At 39.6% G+C, this 11,626-nt stretch overlaps 1 protein-coding gene across 1 annotated transcript in view; it reads left to right on the top strand.

The window, feature by feature from the left end:
• The first annotated feature begins 3,768 nt into the window (after positions 1-3,768).
• The window catches only part of LOC143299978 (RNA helicase Mov10l1-like), a 39,689-nt gene continuing 31,831 nt past the window's right edge, over positions 3,769-11,626 (top strand). The window contains exons 1-5 of the mRNA XM_076613535.1: positions 3,769-3,894; positions 5,459-6,389; positions 8,170-8,238; positions 9,898-10,021; positions 11,605-11,626. The exon at positions 11,605-11,626 is cut by the window's right edge and continues 77 nt beyond it. Of these exons, the coding sequence (XP_076469650.1) occupies positions 5,467-6,389; positions 8,170-8,238; positions 9,898-10,021; positions 11,605-11,626 (1,138 nt within the window). The 5' untranslated portion in view covers positions 3,769-3,894; positions 5,459-5,466. The remainder of the gene's footprint in view (positions 3,895-5,458; positions 6,390-8,169; positions 8,239-9,897; positions 10,022-11,604) is intronic.

The following is an 11,626-nucleotide window of genomic DNA, read 5'->3' as shown; positions in this document are numbered from 1 at the left end:
CCACAGAATTAATTTAGATTTCAGGAAGACCAGATCTGATCCCTTACCACTTGTCATTAAAGACAAGCAAGTAGAGATCATCAGCGACTTTGAATTTCTCGGACTGATCATTTCCAATGATTTGAAAATGGTGAGTAAATTTACAGATAAAATTAGTTTAACGGGCACAAGCCTGTCTTTTCTTGGCGCCTCAATTGAATTAGATATTGGAAAAAAACATGGTGATACCGAGAGGGCCATTGTGTGGTGGGCTAAACTATTGATGATTTACTGTTTGGTATTAGGAAAGCATTTCCTAGGTGGAGAGTTGAAGCCTTAAGCAGAATCGTTAAGACTGCACCAAATTCGATTGATTTAGCTTCTCTAGGAAGACATATAAAGTGTGAGTTGCCTCCAGAAAGCTTCGTTCAGTCCAGGTCAGGCACGTTAGATCGGAACAAGCTTTTGGGTATTTTTGGTTATATGTAAGCCTCTCTTAGGGGGTACTAGTTGAAGGAACAAGTCCCCTTTGACCTATAGCTTTTTTCCCAGAGCACATTCAAATGCCCTGGTATTGAACAAATCTTTGTTATGATAAATGAATATTGCTCAACAACACCACTGATAGATAAGTCATCTAGCACTCATCACATGTTTATGCAGCTGCTTCAGTTCTAATCTTTGTGAGTGTTGTTTTTGTGAGTTTTTGGTGCATCAGCATAGCTGTGTTGTAGTATGCAAAGTTTTTGTTTGTTGATTATGCCATTGAATGATGACACAATTTACTATGACCCTGTGTTATGTGCATTGATTTTTTTTTTGTTTCATATGGTTATTGTACTTCACCCATATCATGTGATCCAGGTTACACATGCGATTAAGAAATACAATTATTTAATCTAACACACAGGTTTCTCCAGGGCACAGTCTGATGTCTTATGCTACCAATCATAATAGATTTAAGGTAACGGGAACCTCCACTTGCTAAGATAGGATCCTTATTTCAATGAATCACATGTAGATACAGTTTCACAGGACTTCCACATCACTGATGGCATCAGAGCACACATAGCACCATTACTGAAGTGATCGTCTGCCAGTGCAGGTCCAGTCTGATGCGTAAAGATTGGAATTTACCGGGACAGGACTACCTTGTATTTCCATTTCCTCTACATGACTGTGCACTTATATGAACACCGATGGTCATTTGCCGACGTATGACTCTATTAACTGCCATGTGAGTCAACATACTACGTGAGAGTCTGGATTGCATGCTGGTATGATTCAAACTCGTTCCATAACCATGAAATGAATGATTTAAAGATTTAGAAACAGTGTCATTTATCCTGCTTGCATTAAAGACAGAAGGGTTAGGCCATAGCAGGTGCACAATTTGCCGGGAGATGTAAAATCTGCCCCTTACTCACGAGTGGTCACCGGGGATTCGAACCGGGACCCTAGGTCGAAGTAGATTCTTAACGCCTAGTAACCATTTGGCCTATGGCGACCCGCCTTCGTTAAGGGCAAGCAGAATATAGAGAAAATGAAGGCACGGTAAAAAAAACATAAATGCACAGCCCGGAACGGAGTGGTGTGGGGGGGGAAAAAAGGTACACACACAAAAACATACAATTTATGTATCATGCAGAGTGAAAACGTGGATGTCACTCTCACCACCACTGCTTGTGACCATCAGGTAAAAGGACAAGTATTTTGTTTGGTCAGATACTGTGACAAAGTGGTTAGTGTTTCGGACAGATGACTGGGAGGACACAGGTTTGTTCCCTATCAAAGGTTTTTTTGTGTTGTTTGTTTTTTCAGGCTGTGGTTGATTGCATGTGTGCTGTGGACTCAAATGGGAAGACTAGGTCCACACAGTAGAGGGTTATCCACCTCACGGATGTGTCGTTGGCAGTGTTTCTCAAATTTCCCGACCAACACAGCAGGTGTCTCTCTGTCAGCCTGGTCAGAGTACAGCCTTGGTGATAAGAAACTCTAGGGAGAGCTGGACAGTACAAGGTCTTCAGAGAAGAAGACCCCCCTCAGTCAAGTGTTTCGGCCCTTAACTCCGTACACTCTAAGGGGGCCGGGCCGCACCCAGGTCATGACTCCTGGATGCCCTTGTATTGCCACATTTTTTTTTCTTTTCTGGTCCTCAGCAGGTTTGAACCCGTGCCTCCAGGGTGGTCACCACTTCAGGACTGAGTCACCTTTTCTGGTAGACGTTTTCACGGATGGCTCTGTCCTTGAGGGTGAAGAAGGAGGATGTGCAATGGTCATACCAGACCTGAAAATCACAAAAAATGTACCGCCTGTGTGTGTGTGTGTGTGTGTGTGTGCAAAGTAGCTCTATAGAGTTACTGGACAAGCATGTCTGTTCCTTCTTATCTGTTTATATATAGACTAGAAAGAAAAGTCAGCTGAAGTGCACATGTCTGTTGTGTTTTTATGACTTGCAGTTTAGAAAAGGAATGTATAAAATAATCATGTGAATGGTGAATATGCCACAACAAAAATGAAAATGAGGGAAAATAAAAGAAATAGGAAAGAAATAAACGGGTCAAGAATGAAAAAAAAAAAAAAAATAAAACCCACCTCAAACAAGAGAAAGAAAATGATATCAGAGATCATGGTGATTTATGAGCATATGCCTCTATCTACACTTTTTTGTTTTTTTTTTTTTGTTTTTTGACAATGACAATGAGTTTATTCCCATTAACTCTTTAGAGTCATAGAGAAACAAGGAAACATGACAATAAGAGGATGTCGGCCACAGAGGAAGAGCAAAGATATTTTAAACAGAAGAAACAAAAGGGGAGATAATACAAATGGGGAAAAAATTAAATGACATAAAATACAATGCCAAATGGAATCAGTCTGACACAATGCAATACGAACAACGAAAGCAATACTCCATAGACAAATTATGCACAGATCACAACTTAGATTTACAATAATTGTGAGTGAAGTGACTAGTTGAGCTTGAACTGAGAACTGAAGGGTTTGCTGGAGCATAGCAATAACAATGACATGGTGTAACAAACTAAAATACACAATAACACCTATTTCAACAGAAGGGAGCAAACCAAGTCAGCGTCACTGAAGCTTTTTCGTTTCGATAGCCTCCCCTATATGCACGTTGGACCACCCATGCAAGACACTACTCTTGATCTCTATCCTTCACACACACACACACACACACACACACACACACACACAGGCGATACATTTCACACAGACACGCACACACACACAGACACACAGAGGCGATACATTTTTTGTGTTTTTCAGGTCCGGTATGACCATTGCTTCTTCACCCTCAAGGACAGAGCCGTCCGTGAAGATTTGCGGGTGCTCTAAAAATATTTCGTGCAGGTGTACTATTCCATTCTATTTATAAGTTCTTGGTGATTCTAGCCAAAGCCCAATAAACGACGTATTGTCAAAATACACACATTCACTGGCTTTACAGACATCAGTCATTGTAAATATTCTAGTCAGTATTGGATTGCGAATCATGAAAGTAAAAAAGAATCGTCAAAGTCAAATGAACAGATACATGAACAAAACAAAAAGATACAGATGTTTATATATAAAAGCTGAAAAAAACCCACAAAAAACGGGCAAATGAAGCAAAATTTGGCTTCGTTCTGTGTGAACTTGTGCACACATGTTGTGAATTGTGTGCAATTTGCTAACTGAAGTCAAAAGTTTTCGGTCAAAAGCCAAATCGATTCAACATCCGGTTTGCTTTGGCAAGCGTGAAGTAATCTACTTTCATTTCATTCACGACAATGGTCTTTTGAAAAACGTGGCTTTTCGTGACTGATTATCAACCCGTCAACCCGTATAGGTTAATAATCGAAAACGCCGTTTCATCTTTTGGTTTAATCATCTACATTCATTGTAGAACTGGTCAGTATATAAATTCAAGTTCTCAATAACCATTGCGCACTATTAGATTTTCTCATTTGTGGGGGCTCTCATTTCCCACCCTTTCAAGCGGGCAAAAAGCCTTCCAGGCATAAAGGTCTCCATATTGATATGATGTGAACAACCACTGGTGTCGTCCTTCAGTTCAGTTCTTGGGTGTCAGAAGCCTCGCGGCTTTTTAGTATGCCGGTCTGACGATACATCAATTTGAGTTGCTCAGGAGTAATAATGATAACTTGTATTGTTCATCATATAGGAATTTCAAATTGCGGATACTTTAAATCAGTTCAAGGATATTTTTGAAAGTGTTACCTCTCTTAACATGCAAAGGTGGTGCATTCCAGTAAGGTGCAAATCTGTTGCTAAAACATTTTTTTCGAATATTAGTCTTGTCTCATGTTTACCATTCAAAGATTAATTCTTGGGTGCTAGCCTTTGGGGACCATCCCAGCGCCAACTGGCCTCTAGCCCTATTGGCCAAGAGAGTGGTGATGTAACTTTGGCAAGACATTCTCCACTATCATCAAATTCTAGCCCAGATAGTCGGGACACAACTGACTATCATTCTTCATTGATTAGTGTGTCATCTGTATATTGCATTTCTGATTATGCTGTACAGCATGCTATTCTCACAGCTGATACAAGATAAGTTCCTCGCATGTGTTTTATTAACATTGAAAATATATTAAAGAAGACCAACTAAAACAAAATATTTAAAGGGTATGCAGAAATGACTTACAAGCTGAAAAGGGAGACTGCTGACAGGAGATCTGATGAAATAATGATAATAAAAACAAACTGTATGGCTTGCATTCAGGTCCTGTTAAAATCTTTAGTAACAGCAGATTCATGGGGACAGTCACTATTTTAAGAGATGGTAGTGGTCTCTATCCAAAGGGAGGACACTCACTCAGTCTTCCTCCCACTCCCAGACAAAGCCATCATTGTTTATTGTTATCAGTAGGGGACATAGCAGGTGGCATCGCATGCTTGTTGAATCAAAACATATATCTTGGTAGAGACTGCCTGTACACAAATTCATGGAATGACAGGTCATCTCATGTCAAGGTACTATACAATCTCAGGGATTTTACGTCAGAGTTACACTTCAGTCTAACCCCCTTCCCATCTCTTCCCATCCTTCCCCTTGATATCACACATCCCCCTCCCCCTTTTCCTTGTCCACCCACACCCCCACTCATATTTTCACCTTCCCCACTCCTGCTTGTTATTTACTCCCACCATGGATCTTGCTTTGTAAAGGTTAAGTCAGTTTGCTGAACTGTGATTATCCAGTCAGTATACTAAATTGAAATCTTCTCCAACAAACTTTTGTTGCCTGCTAACATTTCCCTACACTTGAGAAGGAGTCTATTACTCAAAATGTTATCTCATAACGAAGTATGGATGCTGTTTAAAAACTTCATGAAAGGCTGAAGTCACAAGTCAAAAACGTTCGTTTGGGTTTTGCATTTTTGTTTGTTTGTTTGTTGTATTTTCTTCTTCTTCTTCTTTTCTTCATGTATGTCAGTTTGACTGGTTTCAGGAAGGAACATGTTCAGCATCATTTCCAAGTTGGTGGACGTGGTCCTGGGCTCTGTACTGGAGCCAGAAGAAGACGAGGGTGGTGGTGGTGGTGGCGGTGGTACTGTTCCAGATGATTCCAGTCTGCAGACTTCCTCCTTGCTCAGCAGGGACCAGGACCAGCAAGATGTGCTGCTGATGGCCATCTCTGACGGCAGTGAGAAGGCCTCGGATACTGAGGCAGTCCGCTTCACAGGAAAAGTGACTCAGGTGTTCTGTGGGCACGGTCTGATCGATGGTGAAGTCTATTTTTCTGAAGAAAACAGTACCTCGCCACTCAAGGTCGGTGACAAGGTCAGCGTGGTTGCCAGGCAACAGTACAAGGACGGGGGATGGACGGCACAGTCGGTGTCAGTACTGGAACCCTCAGCAAAGTCATGGGATGAGGAAGAGGAGGAGGCACCAATCGTCCCGACAGGAGAAGTCGGCAGAGTGACTCAGTTCAGAAACGACGAGGGCTTCATCAACAAGAATATCTCTTTCGACATCAGTGTCTGCCTGGAGGGTTACAGACCACACGTGGGGGACTGGGTCAGTGTGGAACTGGACCTTAGTCCCGACGTGGACGATGGCAATGGTGATGATGACCCCTCTGCTAACAAATGCGATGATTGGTGGGCTGATTCAAAGCCCCAGAAAGAATTCAGCTATGCAGCGAAAGTCACCCCTCTAAGAGAAAGGTGTTTTGAAGGGACAGTCACGGCGGTCATGCCTAACCATGGGTATGTGGATGGGGAGGTGTTTTTCACACCTGACGTGTGCGTCAATGGTTACCGCCCTCGTAAATGGGACACTGTCAGAGTGGGCGCCATTGAAAGCTCGCAGGGACAGTGCACGTGGCGGGCTGTGTATTTGGTGCCAGCGTCAAGGGATTCCTCTGCATTTAGAAACAGGTGACTACTTCCTCTCTCTGTCTGTCTCTTTCTCTCCAAAGAAGTTGATATGCATTTTCTTTTGTGTTGCCCATTTCTTGACCCAGTTTAAAACATTGCATCAAAGTTTACTACTAGCCTATAGTTGTCTTTAGTTTTAGGCTGTTGATGTCCTCTATAAATGCTTATACTGTTGAAACTTGTTTCTTTATAAATCTGTATTAAAACCCCTTCAGTGACAGGGGGAAAACAGCAGAAAGTGGTGTTTCAGGTCATAAAACATTATCCAAAACAATAAGCCTAAAACGGAGAAAATGGTCTGGAGATATACCACTCCAGATGAACTGTGTGAATTTTCAGCCTTCCAGAGCTATTTCTCTTTTTCTGATGACGTCATCAGTGACGTCACTATGCACGTAGTAATACGTTTATGGCAGTCAAGGGGTTTTAAGCATTTGAAATAAGACAAATCATGTTGACATGGTGTTTTTCTGACAAAAATTGTTAAAGATAGATGTCAATGGGGCTGAAGATGTCTGTACACAGCCCTTCATAGGGGGCAAAAGCTTTCACTGAATAAACCTTTTGTACTCGTATTAATATTCAGTCTCCCTCACTTTCTTTCTGTCTCGGTGAGTCTCTCTGAAATATTTGTACACAATGACAATGTATCAAATCGGTGATACATTTTCAACCTACAGTGCCAGTGAAACTAAAAGGGGTTGATGATTTAAATTATTGTGGCTGTTCAAGTGTCCTTGGTTGTTGTTTTAATTGTTTGTTGTTGTTGTTTTCTTGTGAGTGTAAATAGATTGTACTTTGCAGTTCACATTTCTCACTCTGTCTCATGTGTGTGTCTGTGTGTGAACGCGCATGTATATGTTCATTCTTTTGCTTAACATCTATCCACATTTGTAATTTTAGACGAAAATCCATTATCTTCCCCACCTTAAATCATCACTACTTTCCCTGTTCCTCTCTCCTCAATAAGTATAAAAAAAGAATGTAAGTGAAATAAACTATACAGCAAGCTGACAAGTCAACTAGTAGAATTACAACAAAGAGCCAGTGGGGCTCCAAATTAATCTAAAACTCTGAACTATTTGAACCACATGTTGATTGTCATTGAAAACATTTCTAATGGGAGCAGATGGAACTGCAGATTTTGTAAATGACATTGGTAAAACCGTAAATTACAACATGGTTTTGACTGTTCACATTTATGGATGATATGCATGTGTGTGTATGCGTGTGTGTGTGTGTGTGTGTGTGTGTGTGTGTGTGTGTGTGTGTGTGGTCGTTTATGTATACAGTATATAGAGAGAGTCCAGTACAGAGAGGACAGTTTTAGGGAGGGGTGGGACTAGGAGAATCAGTTTCATCATATATGCAGCATTGTATTTATTATGTGTAAATCAAATCCTCGTGCACATGATTTTATTATGTAACATAGCATTTTATAGCATCTCCTTTGACAGACCTGTAAGTTGGAAAATTTTATTATTTGTAAAGTGCGTGTGCATGCGCATGTGTGTGAGTGTGTGTGCATGTGAGTGCATGTGTACTCAAGTGCGCACATGTGCATGAATCGTTGAATGTGTCTGTATGAGTGTGTGGATCTGTATGCTTTTGTGTATACATGTGTTTCCAAGGGGGGGGGGGGGGGTGGGGGTGTGTGTGCATAGATCTTTTGTGTGGATAGGTGCATGAGTGTTTGTGTGACATCACTGTTTGAAACTGAGGTAACCCCAGCGAGCAAGGAATTCTTTGGATATGATTTTAGATCTGGTTTCATTTGCAGGGGTCAGGGCAGGCAGCAAGCGTCAACAAGAGGAAGAGGGTTTTTAGTTACAGGACAGAGGCCTCAGTTGTAAGTGGTGGTGTTGTTTTTATGAATCATTAAAAATTTTTTTAATTTTTTAAAAATTTTTTTATGCCTGTTGCATTTCTTGATTTAATCAACTGACATGACCTATTTTAATTGTTCTCTCTTCCCTATGTTTCAAATTATATGCATATGTTTGTGTGGGAGTGTTTGAGTGAATGTTTTGTTTTTAGTGCTATTGTAAAGTGCATAGAGCTTCAAGAATATGCGCTATAGCAAGAAGTCTTAATAAATAAATGATTAAAGTATCACATCAGGGTGTCACATCGGTATCTTGGAGGGTTGTGTGTGTATGTGAGTGTCTTGAGTGCTGCTGCTTCACTTGGTGTCAGCCTCTGTGGTGCACTCACCACACATGAATTTCTCTTATTGCGAGTGCATTATTTTTATTATTATTATTGTTACTGTTACATATGTGCCGGTCTTTCTTTGCTATATCTGTCTATATTCATGTATTTTCCCTTTTGCCTTTGAAATAGGGAAATATATATATTATATATGCATGTAAATTGTAATGGATAGTTTCTAAGACAAACCTTGTCCCATTATGTAACGTGATTATATAATGTACATAAAAATTAAAATAATATGTGTGTGTGTGTGTGTGTGGAAATGAAAATAAAAAATATGGAAATAAACTTTAAAATGTTTATAAATAATTTTTTTTTTTTTTTAAGTTCTGTGTGTTAATGCTGGTGTGCACTCTCCTTCCATCTTCTCTATGATAACAATAAGAATAACTTTATTATCTCATTAAGAGAAACCATAAGGCATAGACAAATACTGAACACCAACACCCCCAATTAATTATGATTTTATTAAAAAATAACCAATGAACATATTAGACATTCACATAAATGCATTGTGTATTCATTTTGATATGTTTTTTTTTTAACAAATTTGATTATCATTATGAATATATTTTGTTATAATCATGTGTGCATCACTGGATTAAGTATTGTAATGTAAAATGTGAATCATTTAGGTACTGTGATGTATGGTACGCAAGATGAGTGTAGCGTAGTGTCTGAAGATAAAATTGTGTATGAACATACACTGGTGTTGGAGTGTTTGGCTGGATCTTGAAACAGGCTTATGCATTAAGTAAGTTTTTCATTTTAGTATTTAAATGCATATTTTAGTTATCAGTTTTTACATTGTACTGCATAATTAATTTGATTTAGCATGTTTTACAAGGAAAGACACTTTATGATTTATAATATCACACTTATCATCATCATCGTCATCATCATCATTATTATTGTTGTTGTTGATATTATCATCATCATCATCATCATCATCATCATCATCTTTCTTATTATCATCATTGTTGTTATATTATTATTATAATCATCATCATCATATGATCATCATTGTTCTTACCATCATTGTTATCATTATTATTATTATCATCATCATCATTATCATTATTTTTGTATTATTATTATTATTGCAGCAGTTCTTTTTCTTATCTTTAGTATTATTATTATGGTAATTATCATCTTTGTTAATTATTATTATCATCATTGTTATTATTTTTGTTATTGTCGTTATTGTTATGATGACTTCTTTTTTTTTTCTTTTTTTTTTCTTTTTTAAGTATTGTTATTATCATCATCATTATTACTATCACCCTGACGACAGACCCAACAGGCCACACAGGATGACCATCCCCAGGAGACTGCCAGAGTACCCGGTCCCCGAGATACTGAGACAGCACGTCATCGACCACATGGAGCTGACGTCCTACTACCACTGCCTGGCTGAGGTAGCACCCGTGACACAGTGCAATGCAGTGCGATACAATGCAATACTTCTCCTTCTTCTTCTGCGTTCACTCGTATGCACACGAGTGGGCTTTTACGTGTATGACCGTTTTTACCCCGCCATGTAGGCAGCCATACTCCGTTTTCGGGGGTGGGCATGCTGGGTATGTTCTTGTTTCCATAACCCACCGAACGCTGACATTGATTACAGGATCTTTAACGTGCGTATTTGATCTTCTGCTTGCATATACACACGAAGGGGGTTCAGGCACTAGCAGGTCTGCACACAAGGTGACCTGGGAGATCGTAAAAATCTCCACCCTTTACCCACCAGGCGCCGTCACCGTGATTCAAACCCGGGACCCTCGGATTGACAGTCCAATGCTTTAACCACTCGGCTATTGCGCCCGTCACAATGCAATACAATGCAGTACATCTTCATTGGGGAACTTGGCCAGTGAATGGGATGCTGTGGCTCTCCTGCAGTCAGCCGTGTACAAATCGTGACATGCATCGTTTCAGTTTCAAGGAGGTTTCTTCTTTGTGTGTTGGCTGAGACATACACACATATATATACATGAGTGGGCTTTTACGTGTATGACTGTTTTTACCCCTGCTGTGCGGGCAGTCATGTTCTGTTTTCAGGGGGTGGGGGGGGGCTGAGGGTCTGTGGAAGGGCGTGGGGGGTGCATGCCGGATATGTTCTTGTTTCCATAACCCAGCGAACGCTGACATGTATTATGGGATCTTTAACGTGCGTATTTGGTCTTCTGCATGCATATATATATATATATATATATATATATATATATATATATATACACACACACACACACACACACACACACATGAAAGGGGTTCAGGTACTAGCAGGTCTGCACATATGTTGACCTGGGAGATCGGAAACAGTCTCCACCCTTTATCTATGCACCAGACGCCGTTACCGAGATTCGTTCCCGGGACCCTCAGATTGAAAGTCCAGTGCTTTAACTGTTTGGCTATTGTGCCCGTCGTTCGTAATAATAACAATAACGATAATCATTGACAGTAACATGCAATCATATAGCACATGCCCTGTAGTCCTGAACTTGTTTAACAATTCGTATGGTATGAATGAAATATGCTGCAGGTACAGGAGTGTAAATTTAAAGACATGAATGATACTGACTCGCTAAAAATGGTGTTCTATGCATATATATTATGTATTTATGTGTGTATAATTTTATATTTTAAATACCCTGTCTGGTATGTGTGAGCGTCTATCTGCATTTTCATTATTATTATCACCATTATCATTATTATTATAATTATTGTTCCAGTTACTACTTTTATTATCATTATTGTTATTACTGCTACTACTACTACTACTACTACTACTACTATTATTATTATTATAATCATCATCATCATTATTATTATTATTATTTACATACAAGTATCTGACATCATGCAAGAACACATAACAAACTGCTCTCTGTTATTAGTGTGTTAAGAGTTTGTTGGGGTTTTTTTTACACAAAACGAAGTGTTTAACACATGGCTTATCTCTGTTAACGTTTGTGTTTATTGTACACTTTTCCTTCAGAGACTGAGTCTGGACAACTACA

Source organism: Babylonia areolata, chromosome 25, assembly GCF_041734735.1.
Source record: "Babylonia areolata isolate BAREFJ2019XMU chromosome 25, ASM4173473v1, whole genome shotgun sequence".
Classification (NCBI taxonomy): domain Eukaryota; kingdom Metazoa; phylum Mollusca; class Gastropoda; order Neogastropoda; family Buccinidae; genus Babylonia; species Babylonia areolata.
This window is presented reverse-complemented; position numbering and strand designations above follow the sequence as displayed.